This window comes from Danio rerio, chromosome 15 (genome assembly GCF_052040795.2).
Source record: "Danio rerio strain M-AB ecotype USA chromosome 15, GRCz13ab, whole genome shotgun sequence".
NCBI classification, from domain to species: Eukaryota; Metazoa; Chordata; class Actinopteri; order Cypriniformes; family Danionidae; genus Danio; species Danio rerio.
The window spans coordinates 5,864,576-5,880,679 of NC_141035.1; the positions used below are offsets into that span (position 1 = coordinate 5,864,576).

General features: G+C 38.4%; 3 protein-coding genes across 3 annotated transcripts in view; all 3 read right to left on the bottom strand.

Moving 5' to 3' along the window:
• Window positions 1-16,104, bottom strand: part of brwd1 (bromodomain and WD repeat domain containing 1) — a 1,114,631-nt gene that overhangs the window by 899,536 nt on the left and 198,991 nt on the right. The window lies entirely within an intron of this gene.
• The window catches only part of phkg1a (phosphorylase kinase, gamma 1a (muscle)), an 831,529-nt gene that overhangs the window by 766,905 nt on the left and 48,520 nt on the right, over window positions 1-16,104 (bottom strand). The window lies entirely within an intron of this gene.
• The window catches only part of urb1 (URB1 ribosome biogenesis homolog), a 76,118-nt gene that overhangs the window by 33,462 nt on the left and 26,552 nt on the right, over window positions 1-16,104 (bottom strand). The window contains exons 17-25 of the mRNA NM_001326445.2: window positions 15,863-16,001; window positions 14,287-14,457; window positions 11,826-12,025; window positions 9,972-10,184; window positions 8,802-8,987; window positions 5,742-6,007; window positions 2,726-3,026; window positions 632-893; window positions 317-521 (exon numbers count right to left, since the gene is read on the bottom strand). Coding sequence (NP_001313374.2) covers window positions 317-521; window positions 632-893; window positions 2,726-3,026; window positions 5,742-6,007; window positions 8,802-8,987; window positions 9,972-10,184; window positions 11,826-12,025; window positions 14,287-14,457; window positions 15,863-16,001 — 1,943 coding nt within the window. The remainder of the gene's footprint in view (window positions 1-316; window positions 522-631; window positions 894-2,725; window positions 3,027-5,741; window positions 6,008-8,801; window positions 8,988-9,971; window positions 10,185-11,825; window positions 12,026-14,286; window positions 14,458-15,862; window positions 16,002-16,104) is intronic.

Genomic DNA, 16,104 nt, shown 5'->3' on the forward strand with positions numbered 1-16,104 from the left:
TTTAGGCCAGTGTTTCTCAACCATGTTCCTGGAGGACCACCAACACTGCATGTTTTGGATGTCTCCTTTGGCTGTTACACCCATTACAGGTCTTTCAGTCTCTGCTAATGAGCTGATGATCTGAATCAGGTTTGTTTAAGGAGACATTGAAAATGTGCAGAGCTGGTGGTCCTCCAGAAACATGGTTGAGAAACACTGTTTTAGGCATTTTTTCATATGTGTAAATACAGATTGTTTTGAAAATGTTTTTAAAATCCAAGGAAAAAGCGTTTCTTTTTAGCTGCATGTTTGTCTTGTAAAAGTAGCCCAAGTTTACCTTTCATAAATGTCTGGTTTATGCAGGATGGCAGGCAGATCCTTTATAAGCTGGATTAGGTCAGAGTTTACAGCAGCCAATCGGATGAGGCTGGACAGAACCTCCACATGCAGAGCAGTCCTAACACCAGCTTCTCCTTGCTGTACCGTGTGCCACAGCTCAGCCATTAAAGCGTTCTTCAGGACCTTCAGGACAGATTTTTGAACTATCGACGACAAAGACAAAAATAAAACCCAAGAAGCCACAATGTGAACATGACAACTCAACTTAAACTTCCTTATTTAAGTGATTACTAAGAAAAGCAGCACTACGGACCGTCTTTAGGACGAGTGGGATCATCAGCGGTGGCTCTCTTCAAATAGCTGTTGAGTAAAAACAGAAAGCTGCCGTTTTGGACGCTGATCTGTTTTTGGTTGGATGGATCCAGGCACCAAAGCTCAAAACTAAGGACATGCGTGGAGCAGTTTTCCAGAAGAACAACTCCTATGTCCTGCGCTGAAGGGCTTTCTCTCTGGATGCAGTGCAGGAGAATGTCTGTCTGAATGAGTTTAGCGGTGCCTGGCTCACGGGACAGCACCTACAGTGAAATAGGTTTACTAAAGTCATCAGAACAAACATTGATGCCACTGGGTGATTTATTGCTCTTGAAGAAAAGACCAATCAGACAATTTCAAGCAAAATAAGGTCAAAAAGGAAAGTTAGATTCAGGACTTTAAAGGAGCAATGAAGCACTTAGTCAAGTTTACATTATTTTGTACATTGGATTACACTTTAATAAAATATATTACAAACTTGATTAATGTAACCACTTAAAAGAAAATAACACGTTTCACTATAGCTTTTAGACCTAGGGCGCCACCACCTTGGAATTTCGCTGTGTCTGACGTTACGGGGTTGGTTCCGTTTCCTCAGCTGAACAGATACAGTGGAAGTAAAGGACTGAACACAAAGACTGTAAAGCCTAGTTTAAGCCAATGCATGTAGTTGTGGACGTGGAGCTGCTGCAAATACAAGCATCAAATGTGTGTACAATATAAAAATATATATTCATTCTATATTTCTTTTTTCCCTTTTAATTACCGATTATTTGATACGGTTTGATTCACTCTGTATTACGCTTCCTGATTGCCTGTATGGGTTTCAACCACTGTAGTAACGAACTGAACACAGAGACCGGACAACCCAATTTAACGCAATGCATGAAGATATGTGCGCACATCGCACAGCTGGTGCAAATACAACAAACACAAACAGTGTCTAAGGTCCACTCTTTCATGCTGCTCCAGCGCTGCCTGTTGAGGGAATTTACATTCAGACTAACGCAACGATTAAAATGATACATGACTTCACGCTTTACTAAGTTATGTCTGTGTGGATTATATTAAGACAAATTCCCTTTTCAAGTTCATCAATTTGATCTCTCAATGTGTATAAAGGGTAAAAACCTGCCGAGTGAAATACTGCACCAATCTGAGTTTGGTTTAAACACAAACAGAGGTAAGCAGCTGTAGTAGTGAAAAGTGAAAGTACTTGCCTCCATTACTTCAGTACTGGACCTTGCTGAAACCCATACAGGCAGTCAGGCAGCAAAATACATCGTAAAACATTGGTAATTTAAATAGAAACAATTTAAATGTATTTGGAGCAGCTCCATGTCCACAACTTCACGCATTGGGTTAAATTAGGCTTTGCAGTCTCCATGTTCAGTCCTGTACTTCCACTGTATCTGTTCAGTCGAGGGAACGGAACCAACCCGGTGACGTCAGACACAGCAATATTCCAAGATGAAGGTCTAACAGCTATAGTAAAACAGGACGTTTTCTTCTAAATGGTTACATTAATTGAGTTTGTTTAATATGTTTTCATTAAAGTGGAATCCAATGTACAAAATAATGTAAACCTGACTGAGTGCTTTATTTCCCATTGCCCAAGTAAACTTTCTGGAAAACAAAACACTTCTGAAATTTACTACACAAGTCCTATATACAATATTATTAGAGATTATTAGAGGAAAAAGTTATGAACACTATCTTCAATGTTTAAAAATTTTAATTTGGAGCAGGAGACAGCCAATGCAAAGCGGTGCTGGAACAGATTGTTTAGAAATCATAGTAATGGGGTAGGTTAATTAGGCAAATCATAGTATAACAGTTGTTTGTAGACAAGCGAAAAGAAAAGTGCCTATGGGGGCTAATAGTATTGACCTTAAAATTGGTTTAAAACAATTAAAAACTACTTTTATTTTTGCCAAAATAAAACAAATAAGACTTTCTCCAGAAGAAAAACTCCTTGCTCGGTTAAACATCATTTGGGAAATATTTGAAAAAAATAAATAAATAAATTTCACTGGAGAGTGAATAATTTTGAATTCAACTGTATGTGCGTGATATTGTGCCCTGCTATTGGTACCTGTAGCAGGAAGTCCTCGAGCTGCACACATTGGCAGGATGTGAAGAGAGCAGCCAGTCCTTGCAGGTGTGCTGGAGACAGAGTAACGCAGCTGCTGCTGACTGCAGAGGAGCGCTTCAGGCTGTCTGACAGCAATTTCTGCACTGTACGGCCATACACGCTCAGTTGGTTCTCCGGGGCCAAAAGGTGCTTCTGAGGAAGCAACAGCAGGGTCGACACTACTTCCTTAAAGCTGGATGGCTCAATGTATTCTTGTAGAGCCAGGAGCGCTCGGACAGACAGGGATTCCTTTTTGGGACAACTTGGGAAGAGCAAAAATGACTTTTAAGTGATGCACCAAACAAAAACTACTAATAGTAAATAACACCCAGAAGAGCTACTACAACTGCCAAAATGAGCACACTGACTCAACTTAAAGAGCCCCTTTTTTGCATTAAAAAAGGTCATAATTTAGTTTTGGGGGTCTCCAACAACAGACTGATATGCAGGCAAGGTCAAAAAACATTTTCATTGTTTTATAATCTGCATTTTTTAAATCTTATTATCCTAACGACTCCCATTTGATTCGTTTAGCGATTCATTTGTTCTTAAACCCCTCCTTAGCGCGAAGCTAATCTGCGCTGATTTGACCGATGACCCAGTCTGTTGTGATTGGTTGGCTGCGTTCAGTGCGAGACAGAGAAATGTCCACCACGGCTATGAAGTAGCAGCCAGAGAGTGTGTAAGAGCCCAATGCAGGAATGCAATAAGCAACGCAGTTAAACACCAGCACATACTACACTCTTAACCCTAACACTAAGTAATAACAATGACACACATTCTGTATTAGTCCACACTGAGGCAAAAGTTGAACTATGTTGAAAATTGACCGCACCGCAGAGGATCACTTGTTCATAAACGCATTTAAATCAGTAAAGGAAAAAGCACACGTTGCATTTTCAACATGGTTTTGGACACAATACGTGAAAAGATTTAACCAGAGATATACAATACAAGCACTGATCTATAATACATACATGATTACAAAACACGCAGGGCGATAACAAATTATAACACACAATTAAACACATATTTTGCAAACTACACAAAACGAGGCAACAGTTTTAATGACACATGTTAAAATATAGAGGAAAAGGAAACTGGTCCAATTGAACTGCATTAGTTACTGACAAAGTCCCTGTCAAAGTCTGACAAAGTCCCATACATAATAGTCTCTGCTGCTCCTTCCTTTAATAGCAAACTGCGACGAATCCCACGCTGCAGTGTAGGTTATTGTATCAAAAATCTGAAAAATGACGGTACGAACACAGCACTAGGTTGGCTATACTGTGGCATTGTTGTAAAAATGATCTTTAATCATTTATTCCCTGCAGCTGAATGTCCGTCTGTCATCTTCTGATCGTCATCTTCGCGTCATGATCAGTCCCGTGATCCCCCACGCTCTGCTAGTGTCTGAAGGGAAAGTGTGTTTACATTTTATTGGATCTGGAAGTACATATTTGGTGATGTACCGTATCGACGTCGACGCGTTCAAGGAAAAGATCCAAACCAAACATGATTCATTTATTCAACTCTGAGTCGACTATTTCATTAACCAGTTAAACTAGTTTGGGATTTCCGCCTGGATTTTGCCTACCTAAATTTAATAGATTCCCAAATCCACATGCAGAGGTGTAAATGCAAAAATTTGGTATCATTCAAAAAAAACCTTTGAATTTTCATAAAACACTATTGAAAGTGTTTAAAATAACTGTATATGTTGTCTGTGTTTAATAAACACCTTAAAAAGAGGCGCTTTTTGAATATATATATTTTTTATAAACTCAAATTTGAAAGTGTACCTTTTAGGTTCTGTGTGGTCTAGCGCGCTGTAATTAATTTTGGTGGTTCCTGCACATGTCTGTAATCATAGGAAAAAAGAAAAATGTCTGTCTCCACCATAATCTATGCAAAAGTTATTTTATTTCTGATGAGAGGTGCTGTACAAGCCACAGAGACCGATCAATGTTTTCATATTTCATTATTCTTTTGTTTGATCAAACATAATTCTCTGTGTTTGAACCATGTCAGACACATAAAAGGATTACTTAAGCACATCACCTCAAAAACAGAGGAGAATGGCCCTGAAGCGCACAGTATAAGGTAAGAGATGACAGCTGTCTGTGCTATCTGGGGCTGCTTAGTGATCATAAATGTATTGTTTTCACTTCTGTGCCATGGAAACACCGCGATTCATTCGGCAACTGTTTGATATGTGAATATAATTTAGTAAAAAGAATGCTAGAACCGTATGAGCACCGGCAAGAGCTTTCATTTGAGCCTTTTATGTGTCATACATGAACCATATGAAAAATATGAAAACCAACCAATGTTCAATACCCAGCTCGGGTATCCAAAATACTGTTTAAGTGTGAATAAGTTTTGTACAGTAGAATAAAAACCAAATGCATATTTGCATAAAATATAGATTCTACACTTTCAAACGAAGCCTATTACGGGGGTCTTGTGCAATGCTAGCCCTGTAAATCTTAAAGCGAAAGTTGATGACGTCACGGATCCGCAGAGTTGAACTGATTAAAGAATCAATTTTAAACACGGTGCACTTTCAGATTTAAACCTAAGCTGGATGTTTTCATTCACTTAGAGCTGTGTTACACACTGCATGGAAGGTCATTGTCAAAAACCCATAATAGGGGCTCTTTAATTCAACCTAAAGGAATGGTTCACATAAAAAATTAAAAGAACCTGCTAAATTACACACTCTCAGCTGATCCAAGATTTGGTCCTGTTGTTGTAGTTTATGTAGGCTACACTAATCACTTTCAGAACGGTAGGATTTAAGTCTGCACTGACAATGTGAATTAGGGGTAAATACATATTTGAGTGCAGTAATATTGTAGTGAAATATTAGTAATATTAATATTAACATATTAATATTCTCTTTTATTCTGTATTTAATTTGTATTTGACTTTCCTCAAATACATATTAGCATGTTGTGACCGGCATGACACATACTTGCTTTTCATTTCCTGTAGTTCTCGGAGCACGGCTCTCTGCGCGGACGTCAGGTACGTGCTGATGAGCTCTAAAGCATCCAGATCTCTGAGTGTGTCGGCGCTGGACTCCAGCAGAAGAAGCGTCATCTCAGTCAGACACACACACAGCTGCTTTAACCTCACCGGGTTCAGGCTGTGTGGAGGAAAAGAGCTCAACTCCAGAGCCAGAAACCACTGTTCCACTGCTGGGTGCTTAAACACTGACTTGAGGACAGCCAGTACAATCTGAAAGAGAGGAATTAACAAAGAATGATATGGTGAGCAGATTTCTGAAATGCATTCTCTAGTACAGTGCTCAAAGCTGCTTTAAAGGGCCATGAAACCCCCTCGTTTCAGCAGGGTGTTTTCACACCTCTACTTTGGAAAAAGTCAGAAAAGTGGGCGTGTCCAGCTCTGTTTATGGGGGAGTGTCGGAGGAAGAAAAGTGGGATGGTGTGGGAGTGTCTATTTGGGCACGCGCGAGTTTCAGAGTCAAAATTCACACACACAGTAGAAAGTGATGGTGTTTAACCTACATGGACATCTGTAGTCGAATTATTTGCCAAATTATTAAATGGTGGACTTTAACTGCAGTTTGGCTCTTTCATTCAGGGAATTCATTCATGTCCCTCGCGACAAACGAGATATTTGATTCGAGGAACTGCTGTAAGTGTGTATTTTTCATGCAATGTTTGATACCGCACAGCGAATGAGAAAAAAAAACCCTCTGCATTTCCCGGAAACTTAGATGCACATGGCAGGTAGTGTCAGAAAGTCGCGTGTGTTATTCCGGTCACTAAATGCGACGAAAATCCTACACGAGGTAAAAGTTTGGTTGTAGTGCTAACATGTTTACACTCGGTGCAATGGTTAACTTAGTTCAATACGAACAAACTGAATAAACAAAGAGCACTGGTCGCTCACTTACCAAATCTGTAGAGACAGAACAATCACCAGCAACTAGAGCCGCGTCTTTATTTAGAGGAGACTACAAGCGAATCCGGATCTCAGCGTTTGCAGATGAGAACAGCTCTCAGGTAAACAATGTTCCTCCTTAGACACGTAAGTTGTCGAGCGTCGCGTACACTGTTAATCCACACGTGAGTCTGCGCTCTCGCAGAGAGAAAATGAAAACGAAACTTAACTGCAGCAAACTATAAAAGCAACACTTCACGCTTGTTTTCCCAATACAACGTGGCGTCTCTGTCGTCTAAACACTGTGACTAATGAATATTAATGAAGTTGCACAATAGAGCGCGCTGATTGGTTTGAACCAAGCCTTACTCATGCATTAATGCATCACACTGTAAGACGTAATAAGACTCACTCTGGCACAGGCGTCCAGTCTGCACGCTGGAATACACGCTATTATGTCATGACCGTGACGCAGCTTCAAAAATTTGTTTCAAACCGGAAGTACGAATTTGCTTGAAATAACGCAAAAACAACCAGTTTACACTTTTTAGTGAAATATAGGTGTCCTAATAGTGTTTTTAGCAGTGTGGGACACATATACGACTGTCAAAATGTGTTTTGGTGTTTTGTGACCCTTTAAAGGGCCATGAAACCCTCCGTTTCAGCAGGATGTTTTCACACCTCTGGTTTGGAAAAAGTCAGGAAAGTGGGTGTGTCTAGCTTTGTTTGGGTGGGAGTGTCAGGGGAGGGAAAATGGGCAGGGTCTGAATAAAAATGGGAGTTGTCAATTGTGCATGCGCTGTTAACCGAGGAAAAACAAACACACACCCAGGGGAGAGAGACAGTGTGTTTAATGACGGTGAAATGTTTGTTACTGCACGTCGTATAAGAGAAAAAAGCCTCTGCATTTCTCTGTATCTCAGATGCACTCAGTAGGTCAGAAAGCCGTGTGTGTGTGGACCATTCTGTCACAAAATGCAGCGAAAATTCAACATGACGGTCGGCAATAGTTTGCTTACAGTGTTCACGTGTTTACACTCAGAGAGCAGCATTTACAGCGGATCTTTCAATATTGTAGTGATATTAACGTACTGTAAACTAAGTAACTTAAATAATTTTGACTAAGGTCTGTCTTTAAACACTGAAAGAGTACTGCTGACCATACCAACTATAACTTTGCCATCTGAACGAACAAAGAAAGGGCGCTGATTGCACACACTTACCGAATTTGTAGACAGAACAATCAACACATACTGGAGCTGCGTCTTTTTTTAAAGTAGACGAGCAGCAAATCCGGATCTCACCATTGATGAGAAATGCTCTCGAGTAAAACAAGTTCCAAACAAACTCATTTCTGCCGCGCGTCGCGTACACGGAGTCCAGCAGCTCTCTCATAGAGAGAAAATGAAACAAAACCTTCATATTATGAAAGCAACACTGGCGACCCGCATCTACAAACAATTCTTATTCTTTTCCCACAACTTTTGGCAACACGACGTGTGTTGTCTCTCTGCCGTCTGAACACTGTTTCCGTACAGTTTAAGAAAGCTAGCATGCATATTAATGAAGTTGCAGCGCATACATAATGGAGCGCGCTGATTGGTTTGAACCAAGCCTTACTCATGAATTAATGCAACACACTCAGAGACGTAATACGGGACGCTCTGGTACAGACGTCCAGTCTACACGCTGGAATACACGCTAAGATCTCATGGCCGTGATGCAGCTTCAAAAATTTGTTTCAAACCGGAAGTACGAATTTGCTCGAAATAACGCAAAAACAACCAATTTCCACTTTTTAGTGAAATATAAGTATACTAATAGTGTTTTTAGCAGTGCGGGACACATATACAACTGTCAACAGCTCAAAAAATGTGTTTTGGTGTTTCGTGACCCTTTAAGGCAGGGGTCACCAATCTCGGTCCTGGAGGGCCGGTGTCCCTCCAGGGTTTAGCTCCAACTTGCCTCAACACACCTGCCTGGACCTTTCAAGTATACCTAATAAGACCTTGATTAGCTTGTTCAGGTGTGTTTGATTAGGGTTGGAGTTAAAATCTGCAGTACACCGGCCCTCCAGGAACAAGTTTGGTGACCCCTGCTTTAAAGGGTTAAAAAGCATAGCTACCTGTTGCTTGTCAGTATTCTCAGCAGGTACTTGGTTTGTGTCCAGAAAGAGGGCGTCCTCGTCATGTTGTCCTGCAGATTCTGATTCAACTGGCGTATGTGTGTCTGAGCTTAATAACTTGAGGATGAGAGCGTTCAGCACCATCATCAGACTGCTCAACACCTCTGCTGCCGTCTCCTTAAGGAGCTGCAGGAAAATAAAATGACAAACATTTGTAATTACCTTTTTGATGCATGGAAATTGATACTTTACACACTGTCTTAGCCACAAGGGGTGTGATGAGACACGTATCCGAAAAGATAAGAATGAGTTCATGAGAATGAGATAAGGTAAAAGGGAACCTATTATGCCCTTTTTTACGAGATGTAAAATAACTTTCTGATGTCACTAGAGTGTGTATGTGAAGTTTCAGCTCAAAATAATATTTTATAACTGTTTGAATCTGCCCCTTTTAGGCTTTGATCCTGACTGTGTCATTTTGGTGAGTGTCCCTTTAAATTCAAATAAGATTGTGCTCTTTTTCAAAAGAGGGCGGAGCTACAAATGCCAATTTGTCAGCATAGTTGCAGATTTAAAAACAAGACTTAAGTCCTATGCTAATGAGGGAGAGATCGTCACTAATGGGCAGGGCTTTCCCCTTCTAAACATATCATTCTTTATATTCTTAATATTTTTCTTTTGTTCAACTAAAAAAAATCCACAAAATGTTGCAACATTTTAAAATAAACTTCTACTATTTTTCTTTTTAAACTTTAAAGTTTCTCTATAAAGATTAAATACAGTTTAATATTAGCAGGCCTACTCTTTAATTTAGCCTAATTAAACACAGGGTGCATATACAACCTCAATTGTTATATTCATAGACTTAGACGTACAAAAGAAGTGATATGGTATGGCTAAAAGTGGTTCAGACCAACCTTACAAAAGTATGACTTAAAGAGGGTGTAGTTAACTAGGAAAAAGTCAGGATACACATATTAATGATATGTTACAACTTCATAATGAAAAGACCTACAGAATGTTTTGAAAAACGCAGCTCTGAGTTAGACTCGCCCGCAAGACTATCTACAATGACCTGAATGTGTTCACGAGAAGATTTTCTGCCATAAGATCTTTTCAGATCCCAAAGCTAAAAGAAATATCTATAATTTAAATAAAAATAGCAAATACCATATTGAAGTTGAGCACATAATTTCTGAGGTAGAGAAGCACTTGATTGACAGCCACTGGGATCCGGGATACAGTCAGAGTGGCCAAAGCTTCCTGTAGAGCTTCTTTAAAAGAGGTCCGTAAAAAAGCATTTGCTCCTTCAGTAAAGGAGGTCTTCAGCAGTGCGGTGAAGTCAGCATGAGAGCCACCATCAGTGAAACTTTCAGAGATGAACTGCAAGGAATAATCAGGAAACCACACAAACATCCAGAGTCATAAATAAAGAAAATATTGAGCATTTACATTTTTAATTATACGATTCCTCATTAATAAAGACGCAGCAGAAAAATTGTATCCCTGATTTATAAAGAAACAGCAGAAAAAACAGAAAAAGCAAAACAAAAGGAGAAAAATCTGGAGCAGCAGCACAAAACGTAGCAGAAGCAGATGAAAAAAGCCAAAGAACGAAAAGCAGAAGCAGCAGAAAAAAGCAGCAAAGAAAGCAGAAGAAAAAAAGCTGAAGAATCAGAAGCAGCAAAAAAGGTGAAATGCCTGGCACGGAAGCAAGAAAAGAAAACACAGCATTAGAATCAGAAGCAAAAACAGAAGAAACAGCAGCAGAATCAAGGACCAAAATGCAGCCCAAAGATCAAGCAGAAGAAGCTGCAGCAGAAGCAACAGAATGAAAAGCGGAAACAAAAGTAGCTGAAAAAGATGGAAATAAAACAGAAGAATAAATAGCAGAAGCTACAGAACCAGCAGCAGTAAAAGAAGAAAAAGCAGCAGAAATAGAAAAAGGGAAAGCAGCAGCAGAAGAACAAACAGCCAAAAGCAGCAAAACAACAGGAGAAAAGGCTGGAGCAGCAAAGTAGGAAAATGAATAGCAGAAGCTACAGAAGCAGGAGTAGGAAAAATGGATATAAAAGCAACAGAAAATCAGAAGCAGAAGGAGAAGAACCATTTGGGAAACGCTACAGCAGTATGCGTTGCAAGACTACCAAACTCATTAATAGCTTTTTTCCTCAAGCTATCAGACTGCTCAACTCACTCCTGAAAACTGGATTGTAAAATCACACCCCACAGCCCACACACACAAAAATCTGTGGAACTGTGAGAAAGGCAAACTCAATGTTTTTATGTTAATATCCCTTGCACGTGTAACAGGTTTACAAAATTCACTTACCTCTATGCTGCTTACTTTGCACTTTTGCCATACTGCACCTAATTGCACTACAATAAATACCTCAACTTGGTCATATTCTGGAACAAAGGGATATATGGTAATTGTTCACAGTTTATTATTGTCTATTTATTCAATTTATCTTGTACTATATTAGTTAAATGTTTAGTTTATGTCTAGTGTGTGTCATATTTTTGTTTTTAAATTGCACATTGGAGTAAGGGAGAAACGCAATTTCAGTCTGCTGTGTAATGTACTGTTGCATGGTTTGATTGACAATAAAGTTGACTTGACTTGACAAGAAAATGAGCAGAATCAGAAGCAGCAGAAATAGAAAAAGAGAAAGCAGCAAAAGAAAAGGCTGGTGCAGCATCAGATTTAGTAGCAGTAGCAGAAACAAAAGAAACTGCAGCAGAAAAGGCAGAAACGGAAGAAAAAGAAGCAGAAAAATCAGAAGCAGGAGTAAAAGAAGAAAAGGCAGAAGAATAGGAAGAAACGAGACCAAAATTTAGAAAAAAAGACAAAGGCCACAAAGAAGACGACGAAAAAGCAGCACGAGAAAATAGAAGCAGCAAATAGAAAAATAGAGCAAATACAAAAAAGCACCAGAACTTAAAAACCAGCTAACAATTACACCAGATGCTTGTGAGCATTGAAGAACGAGCCTGAAACAAGCTCTGGTTTAAAGGACTCACCAGTGTGTGGTGTGTGTTTTTAGGGAGCCACTGTGAGTAGTAGTGGTAGAAGCTGACCACAGAAGCATGAGGAGTTGAAGCAGCATCTGATGTGCTCAGCTCTTTATCATAGTGCTGGAGGGTCAAACACAGAGCCAGGGGGTCTCTCTGACAGTGCAGGACATCACACAGAACCGCAGCCATGTATTCATACAGCACCCCTACACAACAACACACACACACACACACAGAAATCTAATTTAGAAAAAACAACACTTCATTTTCAATTAATCACTTTTATCCAAAACTGACCCCAGCAGCTTGAAAAAATAATATCAATTTCCTTTACATTTTTTTTTATATTTATCATCACCCAGATAAAAGTAATAATAATAACAATAACATATAAAATACTGTTTAATAATATTTAATATTATTATATTTTTTAAAAGAAATGTTGGTTATATACAACCAGTGTTGGGGGTAATCACAAAGTAACTTTAGTAGTATTTTTAATCAAAATTATTTTCCGCTGAAAAAATGATTGGGATTACATTTCATTATTCAGACAAATGACTTATAACTGCCTCAAATACTGTACATAAAGTCAACTGTAAATTGAATAGGAATAACTATTTTCTAAATATTTATCAAGACAACTGCGTACACTTGAGAAAAAAAAAATTAAGAAACTAGTTCATGACAAAAGGCATCCAATTCAAAAAAGCAGAATAATTGTATATACTGTATATGTATACATAACTTGTTAATTCAGATATTTTAATACAAAAAAGTATTTGTCTGACAACTGCACATACTTAAACTATCAAGAAGACATTTTTGTCACTATGTGAAATGTATGAAATGTTGTGTCATTCATTTGAAACTTTTTTATATTTTGATACATCTAGTGCTAAAATATTATTATTTTTATCAACTAAAAGGATTAATTCAACAATTTGTTGTGTTTAATTGTTCAATTTTTGGCAAGTAGCCATTTAATAAGTGGGATAAAGTACATTCAGATGGTAGTCATGGCAGATTTTTACACGGCTGTCTGGAACACTCGATTCTGATTGGTCAGTCGTGACATTACAAGGTATGTTATCCCAGGATAACAACTACTAAATAACACTGGCTCATCCGGGAACTTCAAATCACCTTGACTCTCAGTGGATAAATTCACATCCATATACTTACAGTCTATCCACGTTCATATATAGCTGCTTGGCTGTTATATTGCATTTTTGGCTGTTTGGTACAGTCTTGTGAATGAATAATACATAGATTAGCTTTTGTTTTATGCATCAAGCTTAGTTTCTGTCAGCTTTGCATTGTGACAGTTTGCCGCCATCTTGTGACTGAATAATGCAACGGTTAGTGTATACTCAATCAGCTGTTTTCCTTTTTGTCAGCTTTGCTTGCATTAAATGAAACAATTAATAAACAATTGTGGCTCTCTAATAACTATTTTAATAACTACTCTCTAATAACTATTTTGAGGCAAGTAGCCGTGTAATAAGCAAGATAAAGGTACATCCAGATCAGTTGGTTCGTCAATTAATGCTGGATTTGACTTGCACGTTTGGATTGACTGCATGCCATTAAAGTCATTCTCTATTCTCTAATAATCAATAAAGAAACATTCATTTATTAATAAAAAGGAATAAGCCATTCAAATAAAGAGCTCAGTCAGCCGATGGCAGGCGGTTGTAAAAATTGGTCAAAAATGTTAGTGCGGATGGATGGCGGACAGATGATGAGTTTTGTGATGCGGTTGCGGATGAAATAATAGCCCATCCACGCATCTCTAGTAATGCAAACATTTATTTGTAGAGCAAGTACTTTGACCGTTTTCTGTCGTTTATTATCCCTAGTCATTTCTCCCATAGGCGACTGAATCAGAAGTTCTAAAAAATAAATAAAAATAAATGAATAAATAAAATAAAATCACAAAAACAGGCGCACTTCCGCATTTTAGAATAAGGTCAATAGGGCAATTATGCAGCGGAAGCAATGACGTACATCCGAGGAAACGAGATGGATTGAAGTTAGTGAGTTAGGGGCATAGAAAAATGGACTGGATCGCAGCCCTGGATAAGCCGGTGTTTTTCAGCGGTTGTTATCTAGGAATAGCATACCTTGAAAAGTCAGAATCAAGTATTCCAGACAGCCATGTAATAATCTGCGATAACATCCACCTGGGTGTACTTTATCCCTTATGCAGGGTTATTAATTTTAGAACTGATTTATACACTTTTGCAAATCTTCCAAAAAATGGCCACGAGCCTACACCATTACACAGCATGAAAGAGCCAGGAAAAAATGTCAAACTCTGACTGTGTTTGTCTGACAAAAGAAAGTCATATACACTCAGGACGGCTTGAGGGTGAGTAAATTTATGGGGGTATTTTTTATTGATGGGTGAACTATTCCTTTAAGCCAAATCTCTTAACTACATTTTAAAAAATATGTGATTTACCTTTTGCGTTTTTAAAACTGTCCGGCAGCTTGTTGCGAGCCTCGAGCACAGCCGGTACAACAGCACTAAATGGGAATGTCTGGAGAATGATGTCTTCAGTGAGAGAAGGTCCGATCTCCTCAATGTCACCTTCACTGCTCTCCACTATCACGTCAACCATGTCCAGCACATCTAAAATTCAGCATTCAAATAACACTGATTAACACATAGCATTTCTCTGATTGTAAAAATGCCACATGATGGTTACACCTTTTTTTTTTTTTTTTTGGTTGCTGTTTATAGTTATCCGGAGTATATAAGTATGACTTCACAAATCTTGAATATTACAATAATATTAAATATTATACAATTGAAGCATTAATCGACAGCAACGCTTGCACACAATACGCAGATGATTCAGTCATTGTCTAGCAAAAAAAAAAAAAAAAAAACAGCACTTCTTGATATTTCTTGTCAACAAAATAGGCAGTGCAGTGCGCCTCACGTTCTCAGAACGGAAAAACGCGTTTAGTGTGAACGACCCCTAAAGAATCCATAAATTCAGCTACACAGGAAAAGATGTTGTCATACATGGGCTAATACAGATAATCCCTTGTACTGTATTTCCACAAACAAAAATACATATTTACACATAGTTGTCAGTAGAGTGTGAGGTATTGTTGCTTGTGCCAATGTTTGGTTTTGTTCCAGAATCTAATGCCAAATTTAAAGGTGGTCTTTCATATGGGTTGTTTTTAGTTTAACTCTGTTTTTTTATTGAAGTAGGTTAGTCAGAGAGCCACAGTATCAGATACACAGAATCATAAGACATCAACTGCTCCAATGTGGTGATAGAATACAATTTTGCTCACGTTTTCTTTCTCTCTGATTAAAACAATATAATTACATATTCATGCATTAAGGAAAAACAACAAGAAAAAAACGACAACAACAGTACAGAGAATAAATAAATACAAATACTCAAAGGGTACAACAGTAGAAAATAAAATAATAATATATATTTTAAAAATAATATTAAGAATAAAAAAAAAGACAAAAAAAAAACACTCCATTTATAACTATGCCAGGGGCAGGGAAAAAAGTCAGCAATATACTTGCATACATATACACATACACAGGGCTTTACATTAACTTTTTTTAATTACCGGCCACTGTGGCTAGTCGTATCTACTAGCCACAGTGCTAGTAGACCTACACTTAACGCAAAAACAATCAATTTACACTTTTTAGTGAAATATAGGTGTCCTAATAGTGTTTTTAGCAGTGTGGGACACATATACGACTGTCAACAGCTCAAAAAATGTGTTTTGGTGTTTCGTGACCCTTAAAGATGGCTTTCATTTTTTGGACAAAATGTTTGCCTTTTTTACTTCAGTAAACTGCTGCTCATTGGCGTCTTTTTGATTTTTAATGTTTGAGAGTGCAGACTTTTCTTTTATTTCTTTTGGGATTTTTTTTTGGTCAATGCACCAATTGGAGTGTTTTGAGTGGCTTGGTGAGTTTATGGCTGTTAAAAGAGCCACTACCCACCACAGATTACATAGATCCATATTCGAGAAGGCATAGAATGACTGACCATCGATGTGTGATATGGGTATGCTGGCTTCATCTCCGTCCTGACCGCTCAGGTTAGCTTGAAGGTTTGCCGCCTCTTGGACCATACTCGCCGCTTTGTCTGTGTACACGTGTGAGTTGCACACCACTCTTGTCAAAACCTGCCACACAGTGGTGAAATCACAAAACATTTATCAGTGTAGGCATATACAAACTGGTGCCCGAGATGTTCAGTGTAAAATAAGGTCATGATTTTAATGGTAA